Below are 14,279 nucleotides of genomic sequence, written 5' to 3'. Positions count from 1 at the left end.
GCGCGGTTGCCATGGCAACGGGCCGCCAGGGGGCGCCGTGACGTCACCGCGCGGCGGCTACGGCGGCTGAGGAGGCGCCATGATGGCGGCGGCTCCCGCGGCCTCCGCCGGGGCCTTGGTGCCGGTGGCGGCCCGGAGGGAGGCGGCGGCGGCGCGGCCGGGCCCCAAGAAGATCCTGGACGAGGACGCGTACATCGAGGTGCGCGGCGGGCGCGGCCGGCCCCGCGCTCTGCCTGCACGGCTGCTCGCGGCCTAGCCTGGGCCCGGCCCCGGGGCCCCCTCAGCTCCCCCTCAGCTCCCCCTCAGCTCCCCCTCAGCTCCCCCTCAGCGTCCCCGCGGTTCGTTCACGCGTTGTTTGTTTCTCCCCTCGTTTAGAGTCTAGAGAAGATCATTCAGCGGGACTTCTTCCCCGACGTGGAGAAGCTGCGAGCGCAGAAGGAGTATCTGGAGGCGGAGGAAAACGGTGACTTGGAGAAGATGAGGCAAATCGCCATTAAGTTTGGCTCCTCGCTGGGCAAATCCTCGAGGGACACCCCTGTGCCGTGTAAGAACCGCTCACCGGGCTGCCCTAGTGCTTATGCTGAGAGCGTAGGTGGCTTCCACAAACAAACAAACACAAATAAAACACAGTTGTGCTTTGTCTTTTTATACAGTGGGCTACGCAAGAAAGAAAAAAGGCTGCCTTAACTGTTTGGAACTTTATTTTAATTAGCTTTATTTAAGGTGGAAGGTTTTATATTTAAAATTATGGCTCTTTTACCTAACTTTGTGCTGGCGGTGGTTATCTTAAGTCCAATGTAATGTCAGTCCTGATTCTTTCATATACCACAGTCAGCAGTAGCCATATCTGATGACTAATGCTGAATTTCTCCCTGATGGCGTTTAATAATGCCATTTAGAAGGAGTGCTGTTGGGGGAGTGGAGGCGGAAACAGCTGCAGAGTAACCATAACTCAGAGCCACATTTTGTCAAGCTTGTGTGCTCCAGGGAAAGTTGCATGTTCTGACTTGCAATACTACAGTATCAGAAGCTCTAGGCTATGTTCTCAGTCATTATTATAGTTTCAGGGGGTTTTGTTGCAACTGTAAATAAAGAAGATTTTCATATACTTAGGATGGAAGTTGTTGAAAGTTCATGACTGTCAGAGGTTTGTGTAGCAGGCATCTGATGCCTTACTGTATGTTTGCTTTCACTTTGAGTTCAGCTGTGTTTTACACTAAAGCCTGGTGCCTGGATGACTTCTAGCTGTGCAGTTTAGGTAACTAGCCTTCTCATGGCAAAAGAACACACCAAAGTGGCTTCCTTTCCTTCCCTACCATAGGTGCTAACACTCACCTGGGTTAGATTGTTAACACGCTCATGCTGCTGCTTCTGTTGGTTAAAGCTGTACATAGGATGGCAAATACACAGGGCCTTGGTTCTCCTGTGTATTTTTCTCAGCAGGAAAAAAATGTTTTAGAGCAAGATCTTGTTCAGTGATTAGCACAGTATTGAAAAGACTATTTTGTAGTCTTTTCACAACTTTTAAATTAGATTAGTCTTCTTGTGATACATCTTCTGTGACTCATATTTGGTACGTGACCCATACTGCGATGCAAGATACCACGGACAGTGGCCTGTTCTGTGCTTTGGTAACCATGTGAACCTTCTTGTTTATGTCTCAGATGTTACTCCAGCTACATTTGAAACCCCAGAAGTTCATCCAGGTGGTCTTCCACTGGGAAATAAATCCAAAGCTGGCATCAAAGCTGCAGAGGAAGGTAGGAGAATGATGTTCCTGTAGCTGAATTCTTCAGCAGCAGGAAAATATATTTGTGAGCTCTGTCTCCTGGGAAGGTTTCGGGTATTTAGCCAATGTTTAAGCAGTTTCTTTTAACCTTCTAAGTAAGTGAAAATGATCACTTGGAAGTTGGGCTTGATGCAATGTTTCATATCGGGTGTGTGAATTCTCAGTTATGAGTTAGGGCTGTGCAAATTCTTAATTCAGCTTATTTCTTTCAAAGCAGTAATTTTTTCCTGTGTCACCTGAAATTAGGGTCAATAAGCAATGGTAGTAGGGGTAGAGATGTTTGTATGGTATACTATAGACGTCTGCTAGCAGCTGTCCGCTTGTGCATTTTCCCTTTAACGCAAGTACCTATAAATGCTGTAGAAGCCTTTATGTGAAAATTGGTTGTCTTCTAAAAAAATAATATTCTACCACTCTGCATGTATGTACTTTTTTGACTATATTTAATTATTAGTGGGTCAGTAGAAGGCTAGCTCTCAGAAGGGACAAGGAGTTACGTGTAGGTCTTTTATAGAAAGGGAGGTATTAACCTTTCTCAGGCTTTTTTCCTCCTCTTGTTAGGAGAAGCAGAAAAAGATGATAAAGATGCGCTTCCCAATTTGGACAGCTTCTTAGCAAAACACACGAGCGAAGATAATGCTTCGTTTGAGCAGATCATGGAAGTGGCCAAAGAGAAGGAGAAAGTCAAGCATGCTTGGCTGTACAATGCAGAAGAGGAGTACACCCAGGTAAGGAAATGGCTCAAGTGTAGCTCTGCTTCTCCAAAAGGACACAACACAGAAACACCTTTTTGCTGTGTTTCTTGCTTGATTAAGTAGTATATTATCTTACCTTCTGTTTTCAAAAGCTGCTGTAAATCCAGAGGAGAATTCATTGGTTTTGAGTATGGGGCTGTTGAATTATTGAATTTTGAATTATTGAATAAGAATAGAATTATTGAATTATTGAATATAGAAAGAACTTGATAGAAGGTGCATGGAGTGATCACATCTAAAGCTGAGCTAAGCCTGAGTTTTTTGGCTTCTGTGTTAGCTGAATGCTTCATTTTGAAATCCTGTTTTTCCCATCTGTAATACAAGGATAGTCTTCAGTGATAAAAGTGATGTAAGTCACTGAAGATCTCTCTCTGCCTGGGGCTCTGAGCCTGGGAAGCACAGCACCAGGTACACATGTGAGTGTTCCTGGCAGTCTCTTCCAGAGGCAACAATATCAAAGCGAGCAGCTGAAGTACAGTTCCCCGTGTTTGTCCATCAGCCACTTATAATTTGCAGTTGGATCATTTTTCTTATTTCGGTTTTCTGTGTCTATTATCAGTAATAATCTGTTCAACTGCTGATGTAAAATCCTGCACACTGTGGCTGGCTGTGCTGTCTTCCTCAGCTAGCTTTATGGGAGATACAGGAGCTGTTCTGGGGCTGCCATGTCAGTCTTTCTAGATCAGTCGTGAGCAGCTCGCACTGTTGCCAGATGTGTCAGTGTGGATCTGAGCTGCAATGCCTTTTGAATGAATTTTGGCACTAATACATAAGTGAAGCTTGCCATTGTATTTTGTTTTTTTTTTTAATCCCAGCTAATGTGAAGCCTCAGAGCCTGTTACAATAAAAGTACCCTCTGTGTATCCTTGTGCATCTTCTTGGCTAGAATGCTTTAAATCAGAATTAAAAGGCAGGCAGCAGAATATCCCCAAAGGGATTGTTTTGGGTCAAGGAAAGGTTGTCAGAGCCAGCCTGGTAATGATGCTCCGTGTCTTCCTGTCAGGCAGTGCTGTGTGTTCAGACCTTGCTCTTCCTCGCACAGCACACCTGCTTGTAGAGCAGATGCCTTGGCCTCATTTGATGTGTTCAGCAACGATGCTGCTTTATAAGTGTATGTGGATGATACCTCTGGATGATATCAGTTAATCTGTTCTGGTAGTATTGTTGAATTTTAGTGTGGAAAAAATAAAAAGTGTAGTAACTTATCAATGGCTGACTGTATTCTGCTAGCTTCTTGTAAGTATCAGTGATGCTACTATGCTGGTACCGGCATGCCGGGTGATGGTGTCGATATGGCAAGTACTTCCATAGCTGTATTCCTAAGGAAAAGCTTGCCAGTTCTCTGAGTATTCAGGCAGTTTCTGCTCTTTTCTTACTTCTTATGTCAGCTAATACATTTTGCGTGAGACTGGGATGGTACAAAGATTCTCCCAGGGTTACTCTCTTTGGTCTTGTAGACTGCCTTGATATCAGACACATCGCGTGTCTTGCTGTTCCCTTTTTTAGTGACGAAGGCTTCATTTTAATTTTGATTACTAGATTACTAGAGAAAAAGGTTGAACCATTATAAGTGTTGTTGCAAGATGTAGTTGTCATAATCTTTCTGAGAAGTCTTTAGTCTTCACTTGATTTTATACCAGAATTTCATACGGAGTTTTTGTTTGCGAAGCTCACCTGGGGGACAGGATGTTTTCTCAAGTGCCAGATGCTAGAGAGAGGGAGCTGATGCTATGTGGGTGTGAAGTGCGTTGGGGCACGTAGCTGAGCTGGTGATGGAGCTCTCCAAGTGGTGTATATGCCTGATTAAAAGATAGCAGGAGTCTGTTTCATACCTGGTTTTTTATTTATTATTATTATTATTATTATTATTATTTACATTCTTTCAGCGACGAAATGAAAACCTGGCACTTCCTTCAGCGGAGCAGCAAGCCCTGGAGAATGTGAAAGCTGGGCTGGAGACCTGGGAGTACACTGCTCGAAACACCCTCATGTATTACCCAACAGGTGAGGCATGCAAGTCTCTCAGGAGATGCACTGGTTTAGGTGGGTTGACTCCAAACAGTGCTTACAGCACTTCTGTAGGTGACAGAGCAGCTCTTTCTGGTGATACTGCGCTATTTATTCTGTGGAGCTCAGAGATGTGCAGTCTTCTGCACCCCGCCCCGTTCCTGGGATCTTGCTTCATTGCCTCTGATTGCAAAGCCTGAGCATGTTCTGTCACTGAACACAATCACTGAACATATTACAGAAGTGCTTGTTTACAGGAGCCGTAGACCTTTCCAGTTTGGTTTATCTTATTTATAAGCATTTTTCTGTCATCTTTATTCATTCCTTGCTTCTCAAAGCACCTTTTGTTTCTTGGTCCCTTGGTTACTATAGAAAACTACATCATTTTGTAGCTTCCTTTCTGGCTATAAATAAACAAATGATAATTTCTGCAAAAAAAGTGAAGTAGAGAAAAGAAAATATAGTTGACTGTTTTCTTTAATAAAAACAAAACAAACAAAACACCACAACCAAACAAACAAAAAAACCCTGATCTTAACTTACCTTTTTTTGTGTTACAAATCGTATCCTGGTGGTACCTGAGCCCTTCCATAAAAGACTTCTGCTTTTCCAGGTGTACCTGATGAGGAGGATACATTCAAGAAGCCCAGGGAAGTTGTCCATCGAAACACTCGTTTTGTGAAGGACCCTTTTAGCCAAGCCGTGAGCAAATCCCAGCTCCAGCAAGCTGCAGCCCTCAATGCTCAGGTTGGATAATTTTACTGCTTCTGACCTAAGCCTTTTAAAACTGCTCTCTGATGTTTGTCAGCCAGGAGAACTGTGTGTGCTTGATACAGCTGACTGGCACCTTTCTCTAAAGGCAGATGAATGACATTGTCTTCTATTATTTTAGTACAAACAGGGCAAAGTGGGACCGGATGGGAAAGAGCTGATACCCCAGGAGTCTCCAAAAGTGAACGGATACGGATTTGTGGCTACCCCCTCTCCTGCCCCTGGTAAGAATTTTTATTGTTGTTGGGTCTTTGGTGGTGGTGGGTTTTTATTTATTTATTTTTTTTCTCCCCGTGATATAAGAGGATTGCTGCTGCACTTGTTGATGTACTGTTTGTTCAGCATTGGAGTGTTGTTTATGGTTTAGATGAGGAGGCAAGGCTGTATGTGCCTCATGTGCTGGTGACTTGTGTACCGTGTGTGCCAGTTTGATGCAGTGATTAAAAGTCACGCAGTACCAGAGGCTCTGAGCAAGCTGCTCTGCCATTGCACAGGAATCCTCTAGAGGGGTGAGCCATCCTAGGCAACCTACACCTGGCGTTCAGTGGCTGCTATTATTTTCTTTTAATCTCTGGGTGAGGCTTCTCTGGTGCTTAAAGACAGAAATTCAAACATTAACCTTCCAACAAGTTCAGTTGGTCCTTTTACAAAGTGGGGAGCGTTCCTGATCATGTGTCCTGTAGCTTGTTTTGTGATGGTTCAGCCCAGCGCATAGGGATATATTTTATCTCACTGGCTTCACACTGTAACATAGTATTTTCCTCCTTCCTATTTCTTCTTTTCTTGTTTATACACTTGTGTGTAACAGATCAATTTTGTTCAGCTGTATTAGCTTTGGGATACTTTTAGTTAGAATATACTGGTTGTTTTCTTCTACTTCAGATACAGTATCCAAATTCTGAGCTGTTCTTCACCAGTGTGTGTTTCCCTGTCTTTTATCACTGTGCTAAAAGGTGAGCACAGTGAGGCTTTTCATCTGAGAGGCCTGTAGGTGGCATGTGGAACGCGCTTCCTTTCCTCAGTGTAAATGCCTTTCCTAGATGCTGGACAGCCGGATTTTCTAGCCGGTGACTTAGCTGGGCTCGTAGCTACAACTACAGAATAGGTTCTGTTAGGCAAGATGTTGTCACTGGTTGGCACAGGCTAACCTCAAGGTGAATTGCGAGTACATCTGGCTTATTACATACATTACTCATTTCCCTATTTTTAAATAGTTCCCCGTGTTGAAGGAGCTTTCAGACCATAAAAAAAAAAAAAGTTTCACTAAGCAAAAGCATACCGGATAGAAAAATAAACACATGGAAGGAACAGCTTGGGTGTTGTAACCTAGAGGGTGTCACAGCCACAAGCAGTCCTGGGAGTTTAAGGTCATGCCTTCTTAATGGGAACAACATGTCACTGTTCAAATGGGCTGTGATTTCCTCTGCAGTAGAAGGGCTCTTTTGTGTCTTGATAAATCTGCCACATTTCATAATTTGGCTCTCCGGATGTTTTTTTTTTTGCGTGTGTGTGTGTACTGCCCAAATAGTCAAATGTCCTGCATGAATATGACTTTACAAATTTGTTTTTAGGTGTGAATGAGTCTCCTTTCATGACGTGGGGTGAAATCGAAACCACCCCTTTGCGTCTGGATGGGTCGGAAACGCCATATGTGGACCGAACACCTGGGCCAGCTTTCAAGGTATTTCATGTCAGGAGTTAAGATGTCCTTCTTTTTTGTGGGGATGGACTAAGAAGAGAAAGACAAGCAAGTAACTAATAGATTAACATTGTTGTGGGATGTGTGACACATCTCTGGGCTGCGTTCCAGTCCTTGAGACTAATAACCTAGGTTCTGCTTGGAGGGTGGAGGTGGACATGGGTGCACGTGAAAGCTAGTTAGTGAAGGTACCTGAGGTGGAACACACAGCTGGCAAGAGAGTGAGACTCAGAGTTCGATGATGGGCCCAGATGAAGGGGCTTTTGGAGGTGCCTGGTTTCTCTGATTTTAATGTATGAACAGGCAGAAATCATAAGCTTTTATTCTGTCTTGATCTTCTGTCTGTCACCGTCTGAGGCAGCTCTATCATTTGAGGGTAGGGAAGGTACTCTGGCTTTGCTAAAGGAACCTGACCCTGTATGCCACCTGTCCCCTGCTGGTGTCATTGAATATGAGTTGTCTGAGATTCTTAGTTTAAGGAAGGTGTAATTTTCTGTGTGTGCCTCTGTTTTGTCAGACGTCAAAGTCCTTGACTGGTTTTCCTGCTGTGTTTAGCTATGGCTGTGTTCGCCTGAGAGCCGGCTGGCTACGGGCCAGGCTAGGCAAGACACAGGTGACATTGTTTGTCTACCAGAGACAGCAGGAGGGAGGAAATGCCAGAGGTAATGGCTGCTTCCTTGACTGAACTGGTTTTACCATTTTTGTTACTTGCAAAGGCAGGATGAAGGTCTCTGTGTCCTCTCTGGCTTTTATGTAGCAGCAGAGAAGAGTGGGCTGATCCCGCTCCTCCCCGGTTTAGGCCCTTGTCAGCTGCAATCCGACCGTGGAGGTGCTTTGTTTCACTATGCAGCACTCATGCTAGTGCCTTGACAAATAAACTGTGTGATGTATTTATAGATTCTGGAGCCTGGGCGTCGTGAGAGGTTAGGACTCAAGATGGCCAATGAAGTGGCAGCTAAAAACCGAGCAAAGAAGCAAGAGGCTCTTCGAAAAGTCACAGAAAACTTGGCCAGGTGAGACTTCTGTTCTGATGGCGGAATTGGGAAGGGGTATTTTCTGATGAGGTATAAATCAACATACACAGAAAGGGAGGGATGAGAAGAGTGCTGGGAGCAGAAGAGGTACAGTTAAGCCAACAGCTTTAAGAAGGAACTCAATTCCCAAGGGAAGGTGTGTGGTGGTGATTTGTGGTACTCGCTCCTGTTCTGCCCCACGCCACCCAGGCAGCGCACCTGGCCGCTGTCTCGCCTCACTGCAGTAAGAGGAGATGCGATATGGTTCGTTTGGCTGGGCCACAGGAGGGACAGAACAGGCTCAAAGGAAAAAGGCAGGCTGAGCTGGTCACGTTTAGGAGGGGTGTTGGATGTTTCTCCATTACTTCTCTCTCTAGAGAGACAGGCTGCATTTACCTGCAGGCAGAAGGACCTCTGCAGCCAGTGGGTCTGGTCAGTGGAGGGAGTGGATACCAAGCTCTCGTATGGAAGCATCAATAGTATTCCTGATAAATAGCAAATTTTTACTGTAAAATCTGTTAAAACTGTCTTTTCTATTCCAGCCTCACTCCAAAAGGACTAAGCCCAGCAATGTCACCAGCCTTGCAGCGACTCGTAAACAGGACTGCAAGTAAATACACTGACAAAGCCCTGCGAGCCAGCTATACTCCTTCCCCAGCCCACACGGGAACACCGGGTTACAAGACCCCTGCAAGCGGGCCTCAGACACCCACAGTCACCCCACAGTCTAGGACAGTATCTCAGACACCAGTGTCTCAAGACACGACATCGATCACAGACAATTTACTGCAGCTTCCTAAAAGAAGGAAGGCATCTGATTTCTTCTAAATGTTCCAGTCATCAGCAAGGCAGCAGCGAACTGTCTGTGCTTAGCTGGCTGCAAGCTGGATGTCACAAGCCATCAGTAGTGAGGGGTATCTAGGTACAGCTGCCAGAGCAGAAAGCAGCAGTTACTAGATCTGGGACCAGGTCTAGACTATGTGGCTGAAGTAGCTTTGTGATGTGCTTTTGGAGGCAAAATATCTCCTGCTGTGGTATAACTTCCCTCTGAACTGCACGGATGTGTTACACAGGGCTGCTGTATCGTAAGGATGCTTCCTGCAGTGGCAGAGAAGAGTCTGGTCTCTTAGAAAACAGCGATAATTTTTTAAAGATATATTTCTCTTTTTTTTTTTTTTAAGATGGCCATGCGTTTAAATACATTTCTGTACAGATATATCTATTTATAAAACGTGGTAAGCCTTCCTAAGAGGTTGGACTGGACTTTCCTCCTGCTTGTCAAACTTCTTTGGTCTTGTGCTTTGCAGAAGAGAGGATATAACCGTGTATATATTGAGACATGACCCAGAATTTTAGAGGGCTTCTGTTTAATGTAAGTGGAGTTCAGACTGATGCTCCTGAGTGTTCAATGGACCTGTCAAGAGAATTGTTATGTTGTGAAAAAAAGTATGCATGCGGTTCCAGACATCAATTCACACATCCTAATAACCTGCACTGTTACTTACTGAATTCTGCAGCTGGTATAATCAGAAACTTGAGAAACGTGTGAGAAATGTGTCAGTCAGCAGCACTGTGACCTGAAAGTTTTCTGATGTGCTTTTGACCGTAACTTCTGGTCCCTGCAAACCGTATCAGACAGGCCTTTTAAAACAGCAGTGTTCGTTCAGCTCAGCAGATGCACTGTATTTTGTGTTTCTATACTTCGTAAAGCAAAAGACGAGGAGTGTTTCGTAAAGGGTTCAGAGAAGCTCAAGTTGAAAACCAGCAGTTCACAAGTTGGACCGATTTTTAAGAGGACCCGTTTTCCTTCTGTCCTTCCTGTTCTGCAGGGTGGGTTTTGGCTTCCTGTTTGTGCTCAGGCTTTTTGTCATGCAGGTTTTGGGAACACTCACCAGTTTCTGCAGCTGACAGAGGGGTTGGGATGTGGGATTTTGGAGTCTGCAACCATGAGTGTTTCAGAACTTCATCTATACACAGCCTCTGAGATACATCGGGCTGGAGCAAGTGGTAAATAAGGTCCTTGCACTCTGTAGTCAGGTATTTTGACTTGGGGAAGGGAATCCTGTGTTGTTTCTGAATATAGATCATTTTTCTAACATTGGAATCATCAAAGGGCATTAATGCGTAGACCATTGTATAGAGGATGACGCCCAGGCTCCATATGTCAGAAATCTTGGGGTCGCAAGGAATGCCCTGCAGCACTTCAGGGGCTGCGTATGCAGCAGACCCGCAGAAGGTTTTACTGAGAATAGTTCTCCCATTTTCATCCCGAGACAAGGGTTTGGAAAAGCCGAAGTCTGACAACTTGACATTTAGGTCTTTGTCGAGAAGGATGTTCTCACATTTCAGGTCCCTGTGAGCAAGGTCTGAGTCATGGCAGTGCTTGATGGCAGAAGCCAGCTGCTGGAACTTTAAACGAGCAAAGTCCTCCTTCATGGCTCCCGTGATCTTGATGTAGTCCAGGAGGTCTCCCTTCACCCCCAGCTCCATGATGATGTACACTTTCCCACTTGATGTCTCAAAGATCTCATAGGTTTTGATGATCGATGGGTGGTGCAGGCGTTTCAGAGCAGCTATTTCCCTGGGCAGAAATCTCTCCAGGAAGTCCTGGGGAGTTTTCCTCTTGTCGATTATCTTTACGGCCACGTTGCATTTCAACTTGTTGCAGTAGGCTGACTTCACCTTGCCGTACGAGCCCTCTCCCAACGTGGCACTCAGGCTGTAACCTTTCCTTTCAAGCACCGCAGCATCGTCCATGGTGGGAGAGCTTTGGGGAGCTGTGTGAGCTGGTGCTGGTGAGCATCATGCGTGGTGGCAGGTGGTATGGCCACGCACCATGGTGGCTGCCCGAGCTGCTGGAACCGCGGGCGAGCAGCCGGCCGGCCCGGCACCGGGCGCTGTGTGATGTCACAGACAGCTCCCGCGGTCAGATCAGCAATTCCAGACCTGCACAGCCCCTGGGTGACCTCATCCGAGGTACAATGTGGTGGCAAGTCTGAGGGACGGTGGTCGTGCTCCACCTTCTTCATAAAACTGTGTTTAGTTTTGCTGATAGGGTGGAAGCAGCTTAAAAGTTTTTCTTTTTTTTCTGAAATGTGCCTAAATCTTTTATATCTTACATTGTGTTAACCAGGAGCTCAGCTGTGCAGTAAATAATTTGGTAGACGCATTTGATTGGTGTGGGGAATTATCTGTGGCATGTTAGAAGGAAAATGAATGTAATCACACGGGGTGAATTTTGGGAGGGGGGGAGGTATCCTCCTCTTCAGTCTTGAGTCTGCCAGCTTCCTCCTCCCTGCCCTCCTCCACAGGGTAATATGAAGGAATTTTTCATAATGATGTTCAGGAAAAAGCTCCTTCCCAAAAGCATAAAGCTATTGGAAAAATGTCTTAAGTAACTAAATTTAGTGAAGTAGAACTCTTTTAAAATATTTCTACTGCTGAACGTTTCATTTTTTACTTAACAGAGTGAAATCTAGTCTTAGCAACTCTTTTGGTTATCTTGAGTTTACAAAAGACTTGTTGTTAAGTTTCTTAAATACTTTCATTCCACAATGGATTGGTTTTTGTCTGCAATGGCTGCGTTCAAGAATTGCGGTGGGTTTTTGTTTGTTTGCTTGGGGCTTGGAAGGGCGGGATGTGCCATCCCTTAACTTCATTTCCTTAGTTTTCGTTCAGCTCCTCCATTCCGCAGGTCATGATTTGCTGCTTTTTGTGGGCTTTGCATCTGGCTTTTTCTTAAACCCTCACTCTTTGGGAAGTTCTGGCTTCCAGCTTCTGGTATTCTCAAGAAAGGTTCAGGACAGCACCTTCTTCAGAGCTCATCGGAGGATTCCTGTTGTTTTGCGTGCTGATTGCTTCACTGTCATCAGCCTCTGGGGTTTTCTGTTGGTTTCAGCTTTTTCGAACTTGATTTTTCAGCTTCCACGTGTCTGACTTCAAAGACTTGATGGCGATGGGAACAGCACAGGGCTAGGGACAATCGTGCGGTCCCCCAGCATGGACACCAACAGCATTCTGAAGAACTGGAGCAGTGACTCCAACAGGCAGACTGGGGCTTTTTAAAACCTTTTTCCTCCCTTTCTTTGAAACTTCTGGCTAATCGTTGTAATTAACCAGAAGGATGAAGAGCAGTTTTAACCATTCGGAGCTGTGCGTGTTCCAGTAAGAGCTGATCTCTGAGCACCTTTTGAGCAGGAAGCAGGCGTAGCCACGTGTGTGCCCTTCTTGCACCACGCCTGAGTACAGGGCAGCCTGTGTAACACTTGGCAGTCTTGACGTTTGCCATAATCGGGTGACGCTTTACCCAGGGAACATCCGTGGAAATTTTTAGGCAGCTCTTTGAGCGGTGCCTGCAGACCTGTGTAAGGCCCGGGATGTTTGCCTTGCTTGTCCTGGTGGAGAGCTTCCTCTCGCGTGGTTTCCGCTGCCGCTTCCAAAACTCACGTCCCTGAACAGGAAACTCTTCCAAGTGAATAGAGTTCTTATAGTGCACCTTGTGAAAAGGAACTGATCAATCCGGCATTTCTGGGTTTGTGGCTGCATGAAATGAAGAGTTTTGGGTTTCTTTAATTTGGAAATAACTGAGGGCTGAGTTGTTCTTCAGGTAAACAAACAAAAACTATTCTCAGATGTTCATAAATGAACGCAAAGTTCGTCTGTTTACCAATGTGTCCATGTTTTCAGTGGCCCTTGAGGACCGAACTGGGTAAATAATGATGAAGTTTTTAGGTAACATTTCTATTCATTTATTTCACAGTGTTCTGACAATCAGTGTCCCTAGTTAACAGATGATGCTCACACACAGAAGCATTTCTTTGCTCAGAAGGGCCTTGGCTGAACGCTTCCTAGTATTTCAGGCTAGTTGTGCTCATACCAGGATGTGGCCAGCTCACAGAGTAACATGTAGACAAATGGGGAATCTGGGAAGTGTTGGTTTCGTATCGTGCAATTCATGCTTAAAAGCAGACTGCAGCAAATATCTTGCGGGACAGTGTTGGTTCTGTCATCCCTGGAGTGAATTAACCTACACAACCTCACTAACATCCTAGTCTTGATTCTGCCAGATTGAAGGGCCTTCATGTATTTGCTGGAACTATAATTTATTTTCAGTGAAATGCTATAAAACTGGATCTCTTGAAGGTTATGGAGTGCTCTTCAGATGGGCTATTCCTGTAACACTTGCTTTGATGCCTTGTCTCCGCTTCCTGCTGCAGCCTTGAGCACCCTGTTATCTGTAATTAAGGAATCAGTGGGCTCTTTGTTGCCAGATTTTTTTGGTACTGTAGCACTAGCAGATAACGTGCTTTACATGGCCAAATCAAAAGCGAAAAAACCAGCTTGTTGTTGATGACTTCTTACTTTCTGAGCATTATTTTTCTTTTTACAAGCGAGGCCCAAGCACGCTTCCTCCCTCGGCCGCAGTAAGAGGCAGAGCACTTGCGGAGCTACGGAGGCTGTCGGCAGTGAGCGACGCTGCAAGGGGCCAGCGCTGGCCTGCAAGGAATCGCGGTGGCCCCCGTGGAGCTGGGGCCGTGGCCCGAGGTGGGGCTGCGATGTTGTAATGTCGGTGCCCACGTTACAGGGTCTGTGCGGGAAGGGGCAGCCCAGGGCTCAGCTCCGTGGGGGAAAGGAGATGGTGAGGGATCCCTGCACAAGGGCTTCTTGTTTGCGTAAGTGGGAAGAAAAACTGGGGCATTCTGGCTCTTCAGCAGTGTTGGTTTTGGCAAGGGCAGGCTGTAATTGTTAGAGAAAGTTACGAGAACCGTTACTGAAGAGCCAGCGAGGATCGGGATGAGTTGCTGGAGGCAGGAGGCAGGCCCCGTGCCTGAAAGCAGCAGAGAGGTGGCAGGGGGCTGGCGGGGGCTGCAGCCTGGCCCCGCAGCTCTGCCCCTGCCACGGGCAGCCTCTGCTGTGCTCGGGGTCCTGTGCTGCTTCCTCCTGCCCTGGAGGTTTTGCACGGATGGGAAGCTGCGGTTGGAAACACTGGGTTATTTTGGGGTTATTTTGGAGGACCGGGCTGTTCCTCTGCAAAAATAAGGGAAACGAATCCAGCCGGGCAGGGGAGGGGGAGATGGTGCCGTGCCTGCTTCCCCCTCGGTGCACTCCTCATCCTTCGGTTATCGGGCCTGGGCCCCGCTCCTGCTGCGACACTGCGGGGGGGGCCCTGGGTGCGAAGCCAGGGCGGAGCAGCCCCCGCTTGGGGCTTGGGGCTTGGGGCACTGCTCCCACCCCACGCTCAGGCC

At 46.3% G+C, this 14,279-nt stretch overlaps 2 protein-coding genes across 3 annotated transcripts; one reads left to right on the top strand and one right to left on the bottom strand.

The window, feature by feature from the left end:
* The first annotated feature begins 34 nt into the window (after positions 1–34).
* On the top strand, positions 35–13,387 carry ESS2 (ess-2 splicing factor homolog). Of its 2 annotated transcripts, XM_027470253.3 has the most exons (10): positions 35–199; positions 376–544; positions 1,665–1,760; positions 2,351–2,517; positions 4,431–4,548; positions 5,165–5,298; positions 5,444–5,546; positions 6,894–7,003; positions 7,919–8,034; positions 8,577–13,387. In XM_027470253.3, the coding sequence occupies exons 1-10, from the start codon at positions 80–82 to the stop codon at positions 8,860–8,862; spliced, it is 1,419 nt and encodes a 472-aa protein (XP_027326054.1). In that variant the 5' UTR covers positions 35–79; the 3' UTR covers positions 8,863–13,387. The 2 variants fall into 2 exon arrangements, with proteins under 2 accessions (XP_027326054.1, XP_021129165.1); XM_021273490.4 differs by lacking the exon at positions 35–199 and having other exon boundaries at positions 403–544; positions 2,329–2,517.
* On the bottom strand, positions 9,693–10,791 carry TSSK2 (testis specific serine kinase 2). Its single transcript, XM_021273502.4, has one exon. The coding sequence runs from the start codon at positions 10,789–10,791 to the stop codon at positions 9,823–9,825; it is 969 nt and encodes a 322-aa protein (XP_021129177.2). The 3' UTR covers positions 9,693–9,822.
* Positions 13,388–14,279: the final 892 nt, after the last annotated feature.

The sequence above is a fragment of the Anas platyrhynchos genome, chromosome 16, assembly GCF_047663525.1.
Source record: "Anas platyrhynchos isolate ZD024472 breed Pekin duck chromosome 16, IASCAAS_PekinDuck_T2T, whole genome shotgun sequence".
Classification (NCBI taxonomy): Eukaryota; Metazoa; Chordata; class Aves; order Anseriformes; family Anatidae; genus Anas; species Anas platyrhynchos.
This window is presented reverse-complemented; position numbering and strand designations above follow the sequence as displayed.

Excerpts from the sequence above, each read along its gene's own strand:
- ESS2 (XM_027470253.3), top strand. The coding sequence starts at position 80 with ATGATGGCGGCGGCTCCCGCGGCCTCCGCCGGGGCCTTGGTGCCGGTG. Across the intron at positions 545-1,664 it reads GAGGGACACCCCTGTGCCGT|ATGTTACTCCAGCTACATTT; the intron begins GTAAGAACCGCT and ends TTTATGTCTCAG. Across the intron at positions 7,004-7,918 it reads CACCTGGGCCAGCTTTCAAG|ATTCTGGAGCCTGGGCGTCG; the intron begins GTATTTCATGTC and ends ATGTATTTATAG.
- TSSK2 (XM_021273502.4), bottom strand. The coding sequence starts at position 10,791 with ATGGACGATGCTGCGGTGCTTGAAAGGAAAGGTTACAGCCTGAGTGCC.